At 39.6% G+C, this 12,646-nt stretch overlaps 1 protein-coding gene across 3 annotated transcripts in view; it reads left to right on the forward strand.

Moving 5' to 3' along the window:
• Positions 1-12,646, forward strand: part of LOC104218246 (4-alpha-glucanotransferase DPE2) — a 46,752-nt gene that overhangs the window by 17,306 nt on the left and 16,800 nt on the right. For all 3 annotated transcript variants that reach the window (XM_070156002.1, XM_070156001.1, XM_070156000.1), the window contains 11 exons: positions 2,609-2,728; positions 2,982-3,083; positions 3,169-3,252; positions 3,353-3,595; positions 3,699-3,824; positions 3,907-3,981; positions 4,070-4,141; positions 6,106-6,225; positions 6,363-6,460; positions 6,672-6,831; positions 6,933-7,031. In XM_070156002.1, the coding sequence (XP_070012103.1) occupies positions 2,609-2,728; positions 2,982-3,083; positions 3,169-3,252; positions 3,353-3,595; positions 3,699-3,824; positions 3,907-3,981; positions 4,070-4,141; positions 6,106-6,225; positions 6,363-6,460; positions 6,672-6,831; positions 6,933-7,031 (1,299 nt within the window). The remainder of the gene's footprint in view (positions 1-2,608; positions 2,729-2,981; positions 3,084-3,168; positions 3,253-3,352; positions 3,596-3,698; positions 3,825-3,906; positions 3,982-4,069; positions 4,142-6,105; positions 6,226-6,362; positions 6,461-6,671; positions 6,832-6,932; positions 7,032-12,646) is intronic.

Here is a 12,646-nt window from a genome sequence, read left to right on the forward strand (position 1 = left end):
ATATTTATCCTCTCAATTTCTGTAGTTTATGACTTCTCAAGGAATTATTCGTCAGACCTCTTGTCCTTATACCCCTCAGTAAAATAGGGTTGCAGAGAGAAAGAATAGGCACCTCATTGAGACTGCTCGCACACTTCTCATTGAATCTTATGTTTCGTTGCGTTTTTGGGGCAATGCAGTTCTCACAGCTTGTTATTTGGTTAATCGGATGCCTTCATCTCCTATCCAGAATCAGATTCCTTATTCAGTATTATTTCCCCAGTCACCCTTATACTCGCTTCCCCCTCGTGTTTTTGTGAGCATTTGTGGGATTTTCCTGGGTTGTTGTTGTTGTTGTTGTTGTTGTTGTTTCGTTCATAACTTAGCCCCCGGGAAAGATAAGTTAGCTCCTCGTACTCTCAAGTGTGTCTTCCTTGGTTATTCTCGTGTTCAGAAGGGATATCGTTGTTACTCACCTGATCTTCGTAGGTACCTTATGTCAGCTGACGTCACATTTTTTGAGTCTAAACCTTTCTTTACCTCTTCTGACCACCTTGATATATCTGAGGTCTTACCTATACCGACCATTGTGGAGTTTACGATAGCTCCTCCTTCACCTTTCGCCACAAAAGTCTTACCCATTTCAACCGTTGGGGAGTCTAGTGTGGCTCCTCCAAGATCCCCAGCCACAAGAACACCACTCTTGACTTATCATCGCCGTCCGCGCCCAGCAACATGCCCATCTGATTCACATCATGCACCTGACCCTGCTCCTACTGCGGACTTGTCTCTCCCTAGTACAAACCACACTTAATCCTAATCCCCATTATGTCGGTTTAAGTTATCATCGTCTGTCATCACCCTATTATGCTTTTATATCTTCTTTGTCATCTGTTTTCATCTCTAAATCTACGGGTGAAGCATTGTCTCATCCAGGATGGCGACAAGCTATGATTGACGAGATGTTTGATTTACATGCGAGTGGTACTTGGGAGTTCGTTCCTTTTCCTTCAAGTAAATCTATTGTTGTTTGTCGTTGGGTGTATGCAGTCAAGGTTGATCCGGATGGCAAGGTTGATCGACTTAAGGCTCGTCTTGTTGCCAAGGGTTATACTCAGATATTTGGGCTCGATTACAGTGATACCTTCTCTCCCGTGGCTAAGATAGTATCAGTCCACCTTTTTCTATCCATTGCTGCTGTTCGCCATTGGCCTCTCTATCAGGTGGACATTAAGAATGCTTTTCTCCACTGTGACATTGAGGAGGAAGTTTATATGGAGCAACCACCTTGGTTTGTTGCTCAGGGGAGTCTCGTGGCCTTGTATGTCGCTTGCGTCAGTCACTTTATAGTCTAAAGCAGTCTCCTCGAGCTTGGTTTGGTAAGTTCAGCACAGTTATCCAGGAGTTTGGCATGACTCGTAGTGAAGCTGATCAGTTTGTGTTTTATCGAGATTCTAATTCAAGTCTCTGTATTTATCTAGTGGTCTATGTTGACGATATTGTTATTACCGGCAATGATCAGGATGATATTACTAAATTGAAGCAACATCTCTTTTAACACTTTCAGACTAAGGATCTGGGCAGACTAAAGTATTTTCTGGGTATTGAGGTCGCTCAGTCTAGCGCTGGTATTGTGATCTCACAGCGGAAGTATGCCTTAGACATTCTTAAGGAGACAAGAATGACAGGTTGTAGACCGATTGATACTCCGATGGATCCGAATTCTAAACTTCTGCCGGGACAGGGGTAGCCGCTTAGCGATCCTGGAAGATATAGGCGGTTGGTTGGTAAATTAAATTATCTCACAATGACTAGACCTGACATTTCCATTCTTGTGAGCGTTGTAAGTCAATTTATGGATTCTCCCTGTGATAGTCATTGGGATGTAGTTGTCCGCATTCTTCGGTATATAAAATCAACTCCAGGCAAAGGGTTATTGTTTGAGGATCGAGGCCATGAGCAGATCGTTGGATACTCAGATGCTGATTGGGCAGAATCACCTTCTGATATACGATCTACGTTTGGATATTGTGTTTTAGTAGGAGGCAATTTGGTGTCTTGGAAGAGCAAGAAACAAAATGTAGTTGCTTGGTCTAGTGAGAAGTAGAATATCGAGCAATGACTATGGTAACATGTGAGCTAATTTGGATCAAACAATTACTCAAGGAGTTGAAATTTGGTAAAATCAGCCAGATGGAACTTGTGTGCGATAATCAAGCTGCCCTTCATATTGTATCAAATCCGGAGTTCCATGAGAGGACTAAACACATTGAGATTGATTGTCACTTCGTTAGAGAAAAGATGCTCTTAGGAGATATTGCTACAAAATTTGTGAAGGCGAATGATCAGCTTGTTGATATTTTCACCAAGTCCCTCACTGGTCCTCGTATTATGTATATATGTAACTTATATGCACCAGCTTGAGCGGGAGTGTTAGTTTGGTAATTAAATAGTTACTTGTAAATAGCCCTAATCCCATATGTAGTAGGAGTAGGACATGTATTCTATATAAATGACTCATTGTATCATTGTTAGAACATGTGAATAAAATATTCTCCCATGCTTTCTCAGAGTATTCATAAATCTGATAGTTTTCTTTATCTTTTTGCCTGACCTATGATTATTGCAGGATGTAGATTATGAGGCTGCCATGGCTACAAAACTTTCTATTGCCAAGAAAATTTTCGCTCGTGAGAAGGAGAGCATACTAAATTCAAAATCATTCCTGGAGTTCTTTTCTGAAAATCAGGTTTGTAAGGGTTGAATTTTAATACATTTGTGATTCAAAACTTTAGGTTAGAGATATTTGTTTTGGCAGTTTTACTCTTAATGGCTGAAGGAAAAGAAATGAGAAGAAAAAAAGAAAGCAATCTTGAGATCCTTTTCATGTAGCTTTTAGCTTGTAAGCATAACATGAATAATTTTTTTTCCCCCCTACAAATTGACTGGAATATGATGATCTTAATTATGTTTTTGCGTCGGTCGTTTATTATTGAGTGTAGGAATGGTTGAAACCCTATGCTGCTTTCTGTTTTCTGCGGGACTTCTTTGAAACATCTGACCGCAGCCAATGGGGCCGGTTTTCTGAATTTTCAAAAGAGAAGGTAAAGCATAGACACAATTCACTTCAGGTAGCCTCATAGTCTCCCTGACACTTTCGGACTTACAATATATTTCCTGTCTCTGCAGCTTGAGAAACTCGTCTCAAAAGAAAGCTTGCATTATGAAGTTATTAGTTTTCATTACTACATCCAGTTCCATTTGCATCTACAAGTAAGTAAAGACAAGCTTTATGCATTTTGCTATTCCGCTATGAATATTATCTCTCTTCTATAAGAAAGCTGCTATCATACATTTGGGGTTTTCATATCAGTTATCAGAAGCTGCGGAATATGCACGAAAGAAAGGTGTAGTGCTGAAAGGTGACCTGCCCATTGGTGTTGATAGGAATAGTGTGGATACCTGGGTCTACCCAAATTTGTTTCGCATGAACACCTCAACTGGGGCACCCCCTGACTATTTTGATAAAAATGGCCAGAATTGGGGATTCCCCACTTATAATTGGGAAGAAATGTCAAAAGATAACTATGGGTGGTGGCGTGCTCGTCTAACACAGGTACCTAAAGCTTGCTACTAAGTTCTGTTTTTTTCCTTCTCAACGCTGGTACTTTAATTTTCAGGTGTTTATTATAAACTATATCCATGTTGTTACTTTACAGATGGGAAAGTACTTTACAGCTTATAGGATTGATCACATATTGGGATTCTTCAGAATATGGGAGCTTCCAGATCATGCAATGACTGGTCTTTGTGGAAAATTTCGACCTTCTATTCCTATTAGTCAGGTATCTAATACTTTGCTTATGCGGAAACTGCATACAATTCTTCGAATTCTCGTATTAAATGCACTAACTAGTTTCCTTGCAGGAAGAGCTCGAGTCAGAAGGATTATGGGACTTCAACCATCTGACCCAGCCTTATATTGGACAAGAGCTTTTACAGGTATAGAATTTCATATTCCTGCGTGCCTTATGTCCTTGTAATATCTTTTGCGATGTCTGATTTTGACCTTTCCCTGCTTATTTTACAGGAAAAATTTGGAGCTTCTTGGACAATAATAGCTTCTACCTTTTTGAATGAATATCAGAAGGGCTTTTATGAGGTTATTTTGAGATGACATATTGCTGAAATTTCTTTATTTGTTGCTTTTATTTTAATTCTGTTAGAAGTCTGTTCAAACTACTTCTAAGTAGTTCAAATGAAACGTTTGAAATCCTATAAATGGTAGGTCAATTGAAACATTTCAAAATCCTGTATGCGGTTTCTCTCTCTCTCTCTCTCCTTTGGTGGTGTAAGGAGGAGGGAGGGTGGTAGGTGTAAGTAAGTATAATTTAAAATCCTAATCTTGTCCTTTGAAAGGGAGCCGCACTCTCCCAAGCCCTGTACAGTGCAGGCAAGTATGATAGTAGTGTCAATATGCTATTAGTAGAAGATAGATATGCTCACCAAGCTCAATAAGCTGCAACAGCTCTTCAAGTTTCCCTTGTATCATTGTGCATTCTTTCCGTGCTGTAGCTAGTTCAAGGGTGGCCTCTGCTGGATGACGCCATCTTTGCCACTGCAGAAGTATGGTTGGCTTATTTTCTCAGGTGTTAGGCAGATTTCCATGAAAAGATAGTTTGTAAAATTAAGTAATTATTTATTTATTCCGGAATGCTGTATCAAATTTCTGAATATCATGAGTTAGTGCAATTTCAACCTTTCAATTGCAAAAACTACAAAAGAAGGTGACCTTTGCAGTTTCACTTGTTGTTCGAAGTTTGTTTGGGCCCCGTTTTCCCAAAACCCCCAAATAAGATACCTGTTTGGTAGCTAATATACAATATGAGATGGGTTTGAGATCAAGAGACACTAGAGAGGTATAAGAATATGGGGTTTGCAGTTTTAATACTTATGTGAATGTGAATAGCAAAACTTATATTCCAATACTGTTACAGTTGACACAATTGAAGGTAAAATTTAGTATCTGGAACATTTATCTCCTAGTCTTGTATTAGTTAACCTATGTGCTTTTATACTTTCTACTTATACCTGAATAGACATTCTTAAACGGGAGTAACTTTATTAGTTATTGTCATGAGACTTAGACTTACTATTTTTTAATTGCTATTTTAATTTCTTGTCATTTTTTCATTTACTAATTTTTAAATTAAGTTTTTTCATTTACTAAATTAATTGGGTTTTTTCTCTTCTTGTTGTTAAATACTAGTATTAAATTACTTGGTGTTTCCTTCGCATTTTTTTTCAAATGTCTATTCGTAGTCCTAATTTCGTTTTAAGACCACTGCACTAGGCTGGACTTCTCAGTGACAGTTTGGGACAGGGATATGGGAACCTATGGGATATTATTAAGTAGGTCTGATTTGGAATTTCTTGTGAGATATCTGTCCCTCACCCTGACAGAGCTGATGCATTCTTCCTTTTTTTTTTTTTTTTTTTTTTATCTCTTGATTTATTCATACAATATTGCTTTCAGTTTATGCACAACCATCTTAGTTCTAGCGTTAAAAGAACTAGCTACCTCGTCGAAAGCACAACCTTTTATTTTCTTTTGCAAGGGCTCATTTCTACAGTTCTCTTTGTTGCATCATGTACCTATTTCTTTATGTCATAGTGGCATCTCAGCTATGGGGCTGGAGGGTTCTTTCATTAGGCTGGACTTCTCAGTGACAGTTTGGGACAGGGATATGGGAACCTATGGGATATTATTAAGTAGGTCTGATTTGGAATTTCTTGTGAGATATCTGTCCCTCACCCTGACAGAGCTGATGCATTCTTCCTTTTTTTTTTTTTTTTTTTTTTTATCTCTTGATTTATTCATACAATATTGCTTTCAGTTTATGCACAACCATCTTAGTTCTAGCGTTAAAAGAACTAGCTACCTCGTCGAAAGCACAACCTTTTATTTTCTTTTGCAAGGGCTCATTTCTACAGTTCTCTTTGTTGCATCATGTACCTATTTCTTTATGTCATAGTGGCATCTCAGCTATGGGGCTGGAGGGTTCTTTCATTGAGGTTGCTATGCGCGTAGTTCCAAGTGAATATATTCTACTTCTTTCAATGTAGTTCAAGGAGGAATGCAATACTGAGAAGAAAATTGCATCTGTGTTGAAGTCATTCTTGGAAACATCCATGTTGGTAAAGAGTGAAGAGAAGCTACGACGAAAACTCTTTGATCTTCTGCAGGTGTAGTATACATTGCATTGATGTCCAGAAGTCTAATTTTTCTCTTCCCGTATATACAAATTTATGCTTTTTTCTGCATTATGCTTATTCTACAACTGATGCATGTCTTTATATTCATCCTCCCTACTTTATCACAGAATGTAGCTCTAATTAAGGATCCAGAAGATCTGAGAAAGTTTTACCCTCGCTTCAATATTGAAGACACGACAAGCTTCAAGGATTTGGATCAGCACAGGTAGCTCAAGTGTTTATCTAGTTTGCACTATCTGATCTCAGATTGATAAACTGCAGTAACTTTTTCAATGTAACTTCACTGCCTATCCTTCATCCATTTAGATGTCTATACCTTCCTCTCTGCATGTGAAGAATAATAGGGTTTTAGCCTCTATTTTCTTAGGAAATTATGCTAATTCATCCGGTTTCTTATGATCTGTTTACTATTGCAGTCAAAATGTCCTAAAAAGATTGTACTACGATTACTACTTCCAGCGACAAGAAGGTCTTTGGCGTCAAAATGCTTTGAAAACTCTGCCTGTTCTTTTGAACTCATCAAATATGCTCGCTTGTGGGGAAGACCTTGGCCTAATTCCCTCCTGTGTTCATCCTGTATGCTACTCAGTACCAACATTCCTCCGGAATCATACTTCATTGTTGCTTCACTTCTTGCATCTTAATTTTCAATTTGAATGATGACCACTTTGATGCAGGTGATGCAAGAATTGGGCTTAGTAGGCTTACGCATTCAACGCATGCCAAGTGAACCTGGTCTAGAATTTGGTATTCCTTCTCAGTACAGCTACATGACGGTAAAATCCTCAGAGATTTTTGCTACTAAAGTGCAACTTATTTTAATGGAAGTTAGTTTTATTTTTTTGAGAATGGTAACATGTTTAAATCTATATATGAAAGAAAGTAATGCACTAAGGCAGTGCAAAGCAAAATTTACAGGGTAGCAAAAATCAAAGCTAGATCACCTTGGATCACAAAAAAAGTAACATGTCAACCAAGGATTCTGTCTCATTTACCTAACTTTCTTTCCACCAAAAATGAAACAAAAGAATACAATTCATCTTGACTTCCTGAAATTGTATTTGTCTTCAAAAACTCTTAAGTTTCTCTCCATCCAAATTGTCCGCCATATGCGAGCTGGAACTAGTCTCCTCCATTTCTTCTGTCTCACAGATCCTCCATTATAATTCCAACACTTCAAAAATTCACTAGTGGTTGCTGGCACAGTCCTTCTAATGTAAACTAGTGGTTGACTGGTCATTAAAGATAAAAGATAGGCAGATCTGACAGTGAAAATCCCATTCCTACAATTATTCCAATGTAAAGTATCGTCTGTGAATCCTTGAAAAGTCTCCACAGTGTTAAAGAATTCCCCAACTCTCTCAAGTTTCCAATCAGTTAAATATTTTCTGAAAGTGATGTTCAACTCTTGCTGACCCTTAACTCCTTCTAGATTGGCTGTAGGTACTGTTGCAATGCTGTAAATTCAGGGAATACAATTCTTTAAGTGGACCATGTCCCAGCCAATTATCACTCTAGAATGGAGTTTTCCTTCCATTTCTCACCCTTATCCACCCTTATCAGTTTTCTTATTTGCCTTAGCGATGGATGCATTGACGCACCATATTCAAGGGGAGGTGCCATGGTGTATGTTATTCGCAGACGATATTGTACTGATTGACGAGACGCGAGGTGGTGCCAACCAGAGGCTGGAGGTTTGGAGACAGACGCTAAAGTCTAAAGGTTTCAAGTTGAGCAAGACTAAGATCGAATACTTGGAGTGTAAGTTCAGCGACGTGACCGAGGAAGTGGACATGGACGTGAGGCTTGATTCACAAGTTATCCCCAAAAGAGGAAGTTTCAAGTATCTTGGGTCTGTTATCCATGGGAATGAGGAGATTAATGAGGATGTCACACATCGTATCGGAACGGGGTGTATGAATTGGAGGCTAGCATCCGGCGTCTTGTGTGATAAGAATGTGCCATCGAGACTTAAAGATATGTTGTACAGAGTGGTGGTTAGAACGACTATGTTGTACGGGGCAGAGTGTTAGCCAGTTAAGAACATATGTTGAGATGGATATGCGAGCATACGAGGTTGGATAAGATTAGGAATGATGATATTCGGGTAAAAGTGGGAGTGGCCCCCGTGGAGGACAAGATGCGGGAAGTGAGGTTGAGATGATTCGGGCATGTGAAGAGGAGAGGCATAGATGCCCCGGTAAGGAGGTGTGAGCGGTTGGTCTTGGAGGGTATTAAAAGAGGTAGAGGGAGGCCAAAGAAATATTGAGGAGATGTGATCTGGCGGGACATGCCACGACTTCAGCTTATTGAGGACATGGCCCTTGATAGGAAGGTAGAAGGCTAGTATGTAGTCGAGCATTTTTCGTTTCCGTACCCGTGGTATTAGTGTTAATTTGTTAGTTTTTCTTGTTCTTAGATTGCTATTTACCTGTATTATCTTTAGCTTCGATTTCTTGGTATCTTGCTATTGGTACGGTTTGTTGCTACTGCTTCTTTCCATCTATTTTTGTGGCTCTTAAATTGCTCTTCTTATGTGCTGTTCTCTCACTATCTTTCGCTTTGGTTTTCTCAGTATTTTGTTGTTGTTATTGCTTGTTGCTACTGCTTCGTTTCATCTTTCCTGAGCCGAGAGTCTATCAGAAACATCTCTACCTTTTCCGGATAGGAGTAAGGTCTGCGTACACTCTACCCACCCAGACCCCGCTGAGTTATTTTTTTTTTTTTTTTTTTGTTGTTGTTGTATCCTGCAATTTGTAGCCAAAGAGTTCCAGTGCATTCTAATGGATTTCCAAACATTCACACCATAATGGCTATTGACAGACCTAGTGCACCACTGTCCATCCTGACTATACTTGTAGCAGATAACTCTTCTCCATAAGGCATTTGTCTCCGGATTATACCTCTATAGCTACTTCATGAGAAGGCTTTGTTTGTGTGCCTTGAGGTTCCTGATGCTCAGCCCCCTTGTCCCTTACTAGTGATGAGAGTTTTCCAATTAACCAGATGATTGGCATTTCCTCCTTAATGCAACAATTCTTTATCTTACCTTACAAGGTAAAGGAAACAAAGACATAACACAGGTAGGAAGTGCATCCAGTACACTACTCACCAATATCATTCTCCTTCCCAGGGAAAGATATTGGCTCTTCCAGATTGTTAACCTCTTTTTACATCTTTCAAGATTTCAAGCACTACATTCCAGATTCCCTGAGCTTTATTGTGGATCCTAGAGATAAACCCAGATAAGTAGTAGGTAATGAACCCGCCTCACATCTCAGAGTAGCAGCTAGAACCTGGTAATTTGCAACCTCTTTGATTGGGAATAACAGCCTCTTCCTCCGGTTGACATGTAGCCCAGAATCTGCATCTGCATCAACATCATAAAAAACCAGTATGATAGTCAAAGTCCAATCTTTCACCGAAATTTAAAAAATGTGAGTATCAAGGAAGCTGTGATTTTCCGAACTTTCAACAACTGATAAGATATTTCATTACCAGCTAGCATGAGGAAAAGACATCTCTATGCCTACATGTCAAGTCAACAACACCATATTGACATCTAGCATGAGGAAAATACATATCTATGCCTACATGTCAAATATGCATGTCAAGTTAATAGCATTAAAACGAAGCCATTACGTACACTCACACTCAGCACACTCACGGTGGTTGGCACAAATGCCCCTCACCATCACACACACAATTACACTCGGCACTATACGGGTGCCTTGCATAAATGCCCCTCACCAAAGCACATATATATCTCTGTGCCTGCCCTTACTGCGAATACCAGACTCCTGAAGGGCGGATCCTTGCCCAAGCGCTAATCAATATAACCGTTGCAGCGTGCAATCCGATCCAAATATCAAACCGTTGCGACGTGCAACCCGATCTAAATATAACTCACAACGCGGCTCTATGGCCTACACCAGTCATCAATCTGCTCAAGTCTCCATATGCCAACATCTCATAGAAACATAATCCAATTACACAACACGCAATATCACAATTTGCCACAAATTCAGCTCAAACTCGTATCACGTACAAGAACACCAATAACATGTGAGACAACATATCAGGTACGGAGATAGAGATATTACATGCGGATATAACTATCATGACCGAACAGTATGACTACGGCGAAGACAAATATTTCAACATGGCAAAAATAGCCCTATCATGTCTCAAACAATTAAGCAGATAGCCTAGATGTGATTTCTAGCATGAATAATAACTCATTTAGTCATACAAATGGAGAAAACATGACATCAAAAAAGCATGATAGCAAAACAAGTCATATAATACCCTAAGAACTATCCGAATCATGAATACCTCGGTGCACGCACACACGCCCGTTACCTAGCACATGCGTTACTCCAATACATCTCAAATATCACACTTCTCAGGGATAATTACCCTCAAATCCAAGTTTAGATTTGTTACTCACCTCGAACCGAAAATGCCATCCCGCGCGAATCGACATCTGAACGGCTTGAAACTAGCCAAAAGCAATTAAAAAATAGTATCAAATAATGCCATAAGAAACAAACTCAAACGAGAAAGGTCGAATCTTTAATCAAATACTCGTAGTCAACCCGGGTTCGCACCTTGGAATCCGATGAAACTCACAAATTCCCACAACCCTTGCGAATACGAGTCCAATCATACTAATTTCATCAAATTCCGATTCCGAAACGGTGTTCAAAACACAATTATTCACTTTAGAAAAGTTTAGACAGAAACCCGCAATTTCTCCTTTAGATTCATTAATCAAATGGCAAAATCAAATATGAAATCATGTAAAATAAGCAAATCCGAGTAAAAACTACTTACGCCAATCCAAATGGTGAAAATCCCCTCTAAAATCTCCCAAACTCGAGCTCCCAAATTGAAAATGTGATAAAATGAGGTCCAAATCCGAAAATAATATCTTATACCTCTGCTTCAGGTGTACCATTCGCGATCACGGGACCCATTTCGCGATCGCGAAGCACTAAATGAACGCTGCCCAGAAAGACACTACGCGTTCGCGGCCCCAGGCTCACAATCACGATGCACAACTCAGCCAAGCCTCCGCGATTGCAGTATAGACTTCGCGAATACGAAAGCAATATCACCACCTCTCAGCTCCCCTTCGCGAACGCGGTTGACTTCACACGAACGCGAAGAGCAATCTCCTCTAGTCCAATTCCTTATCCACGAACGTGATAGCTCCTGCACGAACGCGATGAACTACCAACCCAACTCACAAAACTCCACGCGATCGCGCCTCTGCTGTCGCTGTTGCGAAGCTCAACTAGAGCACCAAAAAACCAACATCTCATGCAAACTCCGAAATGGTCTGAAACCAATCCGAAATACATTTGAGCTCCTTGGGACCCCGTCTGAACATGCCAACCAAAACATAACAGAGACCTACTCGAGTCCCCAAATCACGTAAAATAACATCAAAATCATGAATCGTCGATCAAGATCAAACTCTTAAGTTCATAAACTTCAAACTTCAACCAAGCGTCCGATTCAAGCCTAACCAATTCGGAATGAACCCAAATTTTGCAAACAAGTTTTAAATGACATAATGAACCTACCTCAACTCCCGGAACAACAATCCGAACTTGATAGCATCGAAGCCAACTCCCGGTCAAACTTATGAACCTTCCAAACCTCCAAATTGCTAAATTTCGCCAAATAGAGCTAAAACCTTCTAGAAACATCCAAATGCAAATCCGGGCATACGCCCAAGTCTAAAATCACCATTCGAACCTAATGGAACCATCAAAAAACTCTGATCCAAGATCAAATACATAAAAGTCAAACTTGATCAACTCTTCCAACTTAAAGCTTCTAATTTGAGAATCATTCTTCTAAATCAATCCTGAAGCACTCAAAAATCAAAACCGACAATACATGCAAGTCATAATACACCATATGAAACTACTCATGGCCTCATATCACCAAACTGAATGCAAATGCTCAAAACGACCGGTCCGGTCGTTACATTTAGCTTAACCACTTCCTCCCAAATCCTATGTCCTTTAAAACTTCAATAAGAAAGTTCCAGTTGGCACGGTCATCTGCTTCTCAATCTCAAGTGTACAAAGGATCCCTAGAGATTGCTTAACTCTAGCAACACATTCATTAGCAATCAGAGCAACATCTATTATTTGTCTACCCTTAATGAAAGTCATTTGTTGTCCATCCACCAGTTTATCCACCACCTTCTTGAGCTATCTTTTAACAACTTGGAGATGATTTTATAGGCACTTCCTATTAGACTGATGGGCATGAAGTCCTTGAGTTCTTTAGTCCCATTCTTTTTAGGAATTAAAGCTATGTAAGATGCATTATAACACTTCTCAAAATATGCATTACAATGGAAATTCTTAAT

This window comes from Nicotiana sylvestris, chromosome 9 (genome assembly GCF_000393655.2).
Source record: "Nicotiana sylvestris chromosome 9, ASM39365v2, whole genome shotgun sequence".
Classification (NCBI taxonomy): Eukaryota; Viridiplantae; Streptophyta; class Magnoliopsida; order Solanales; family Solanaceae; genus Nicotiana; species Nicotiana sylvestris.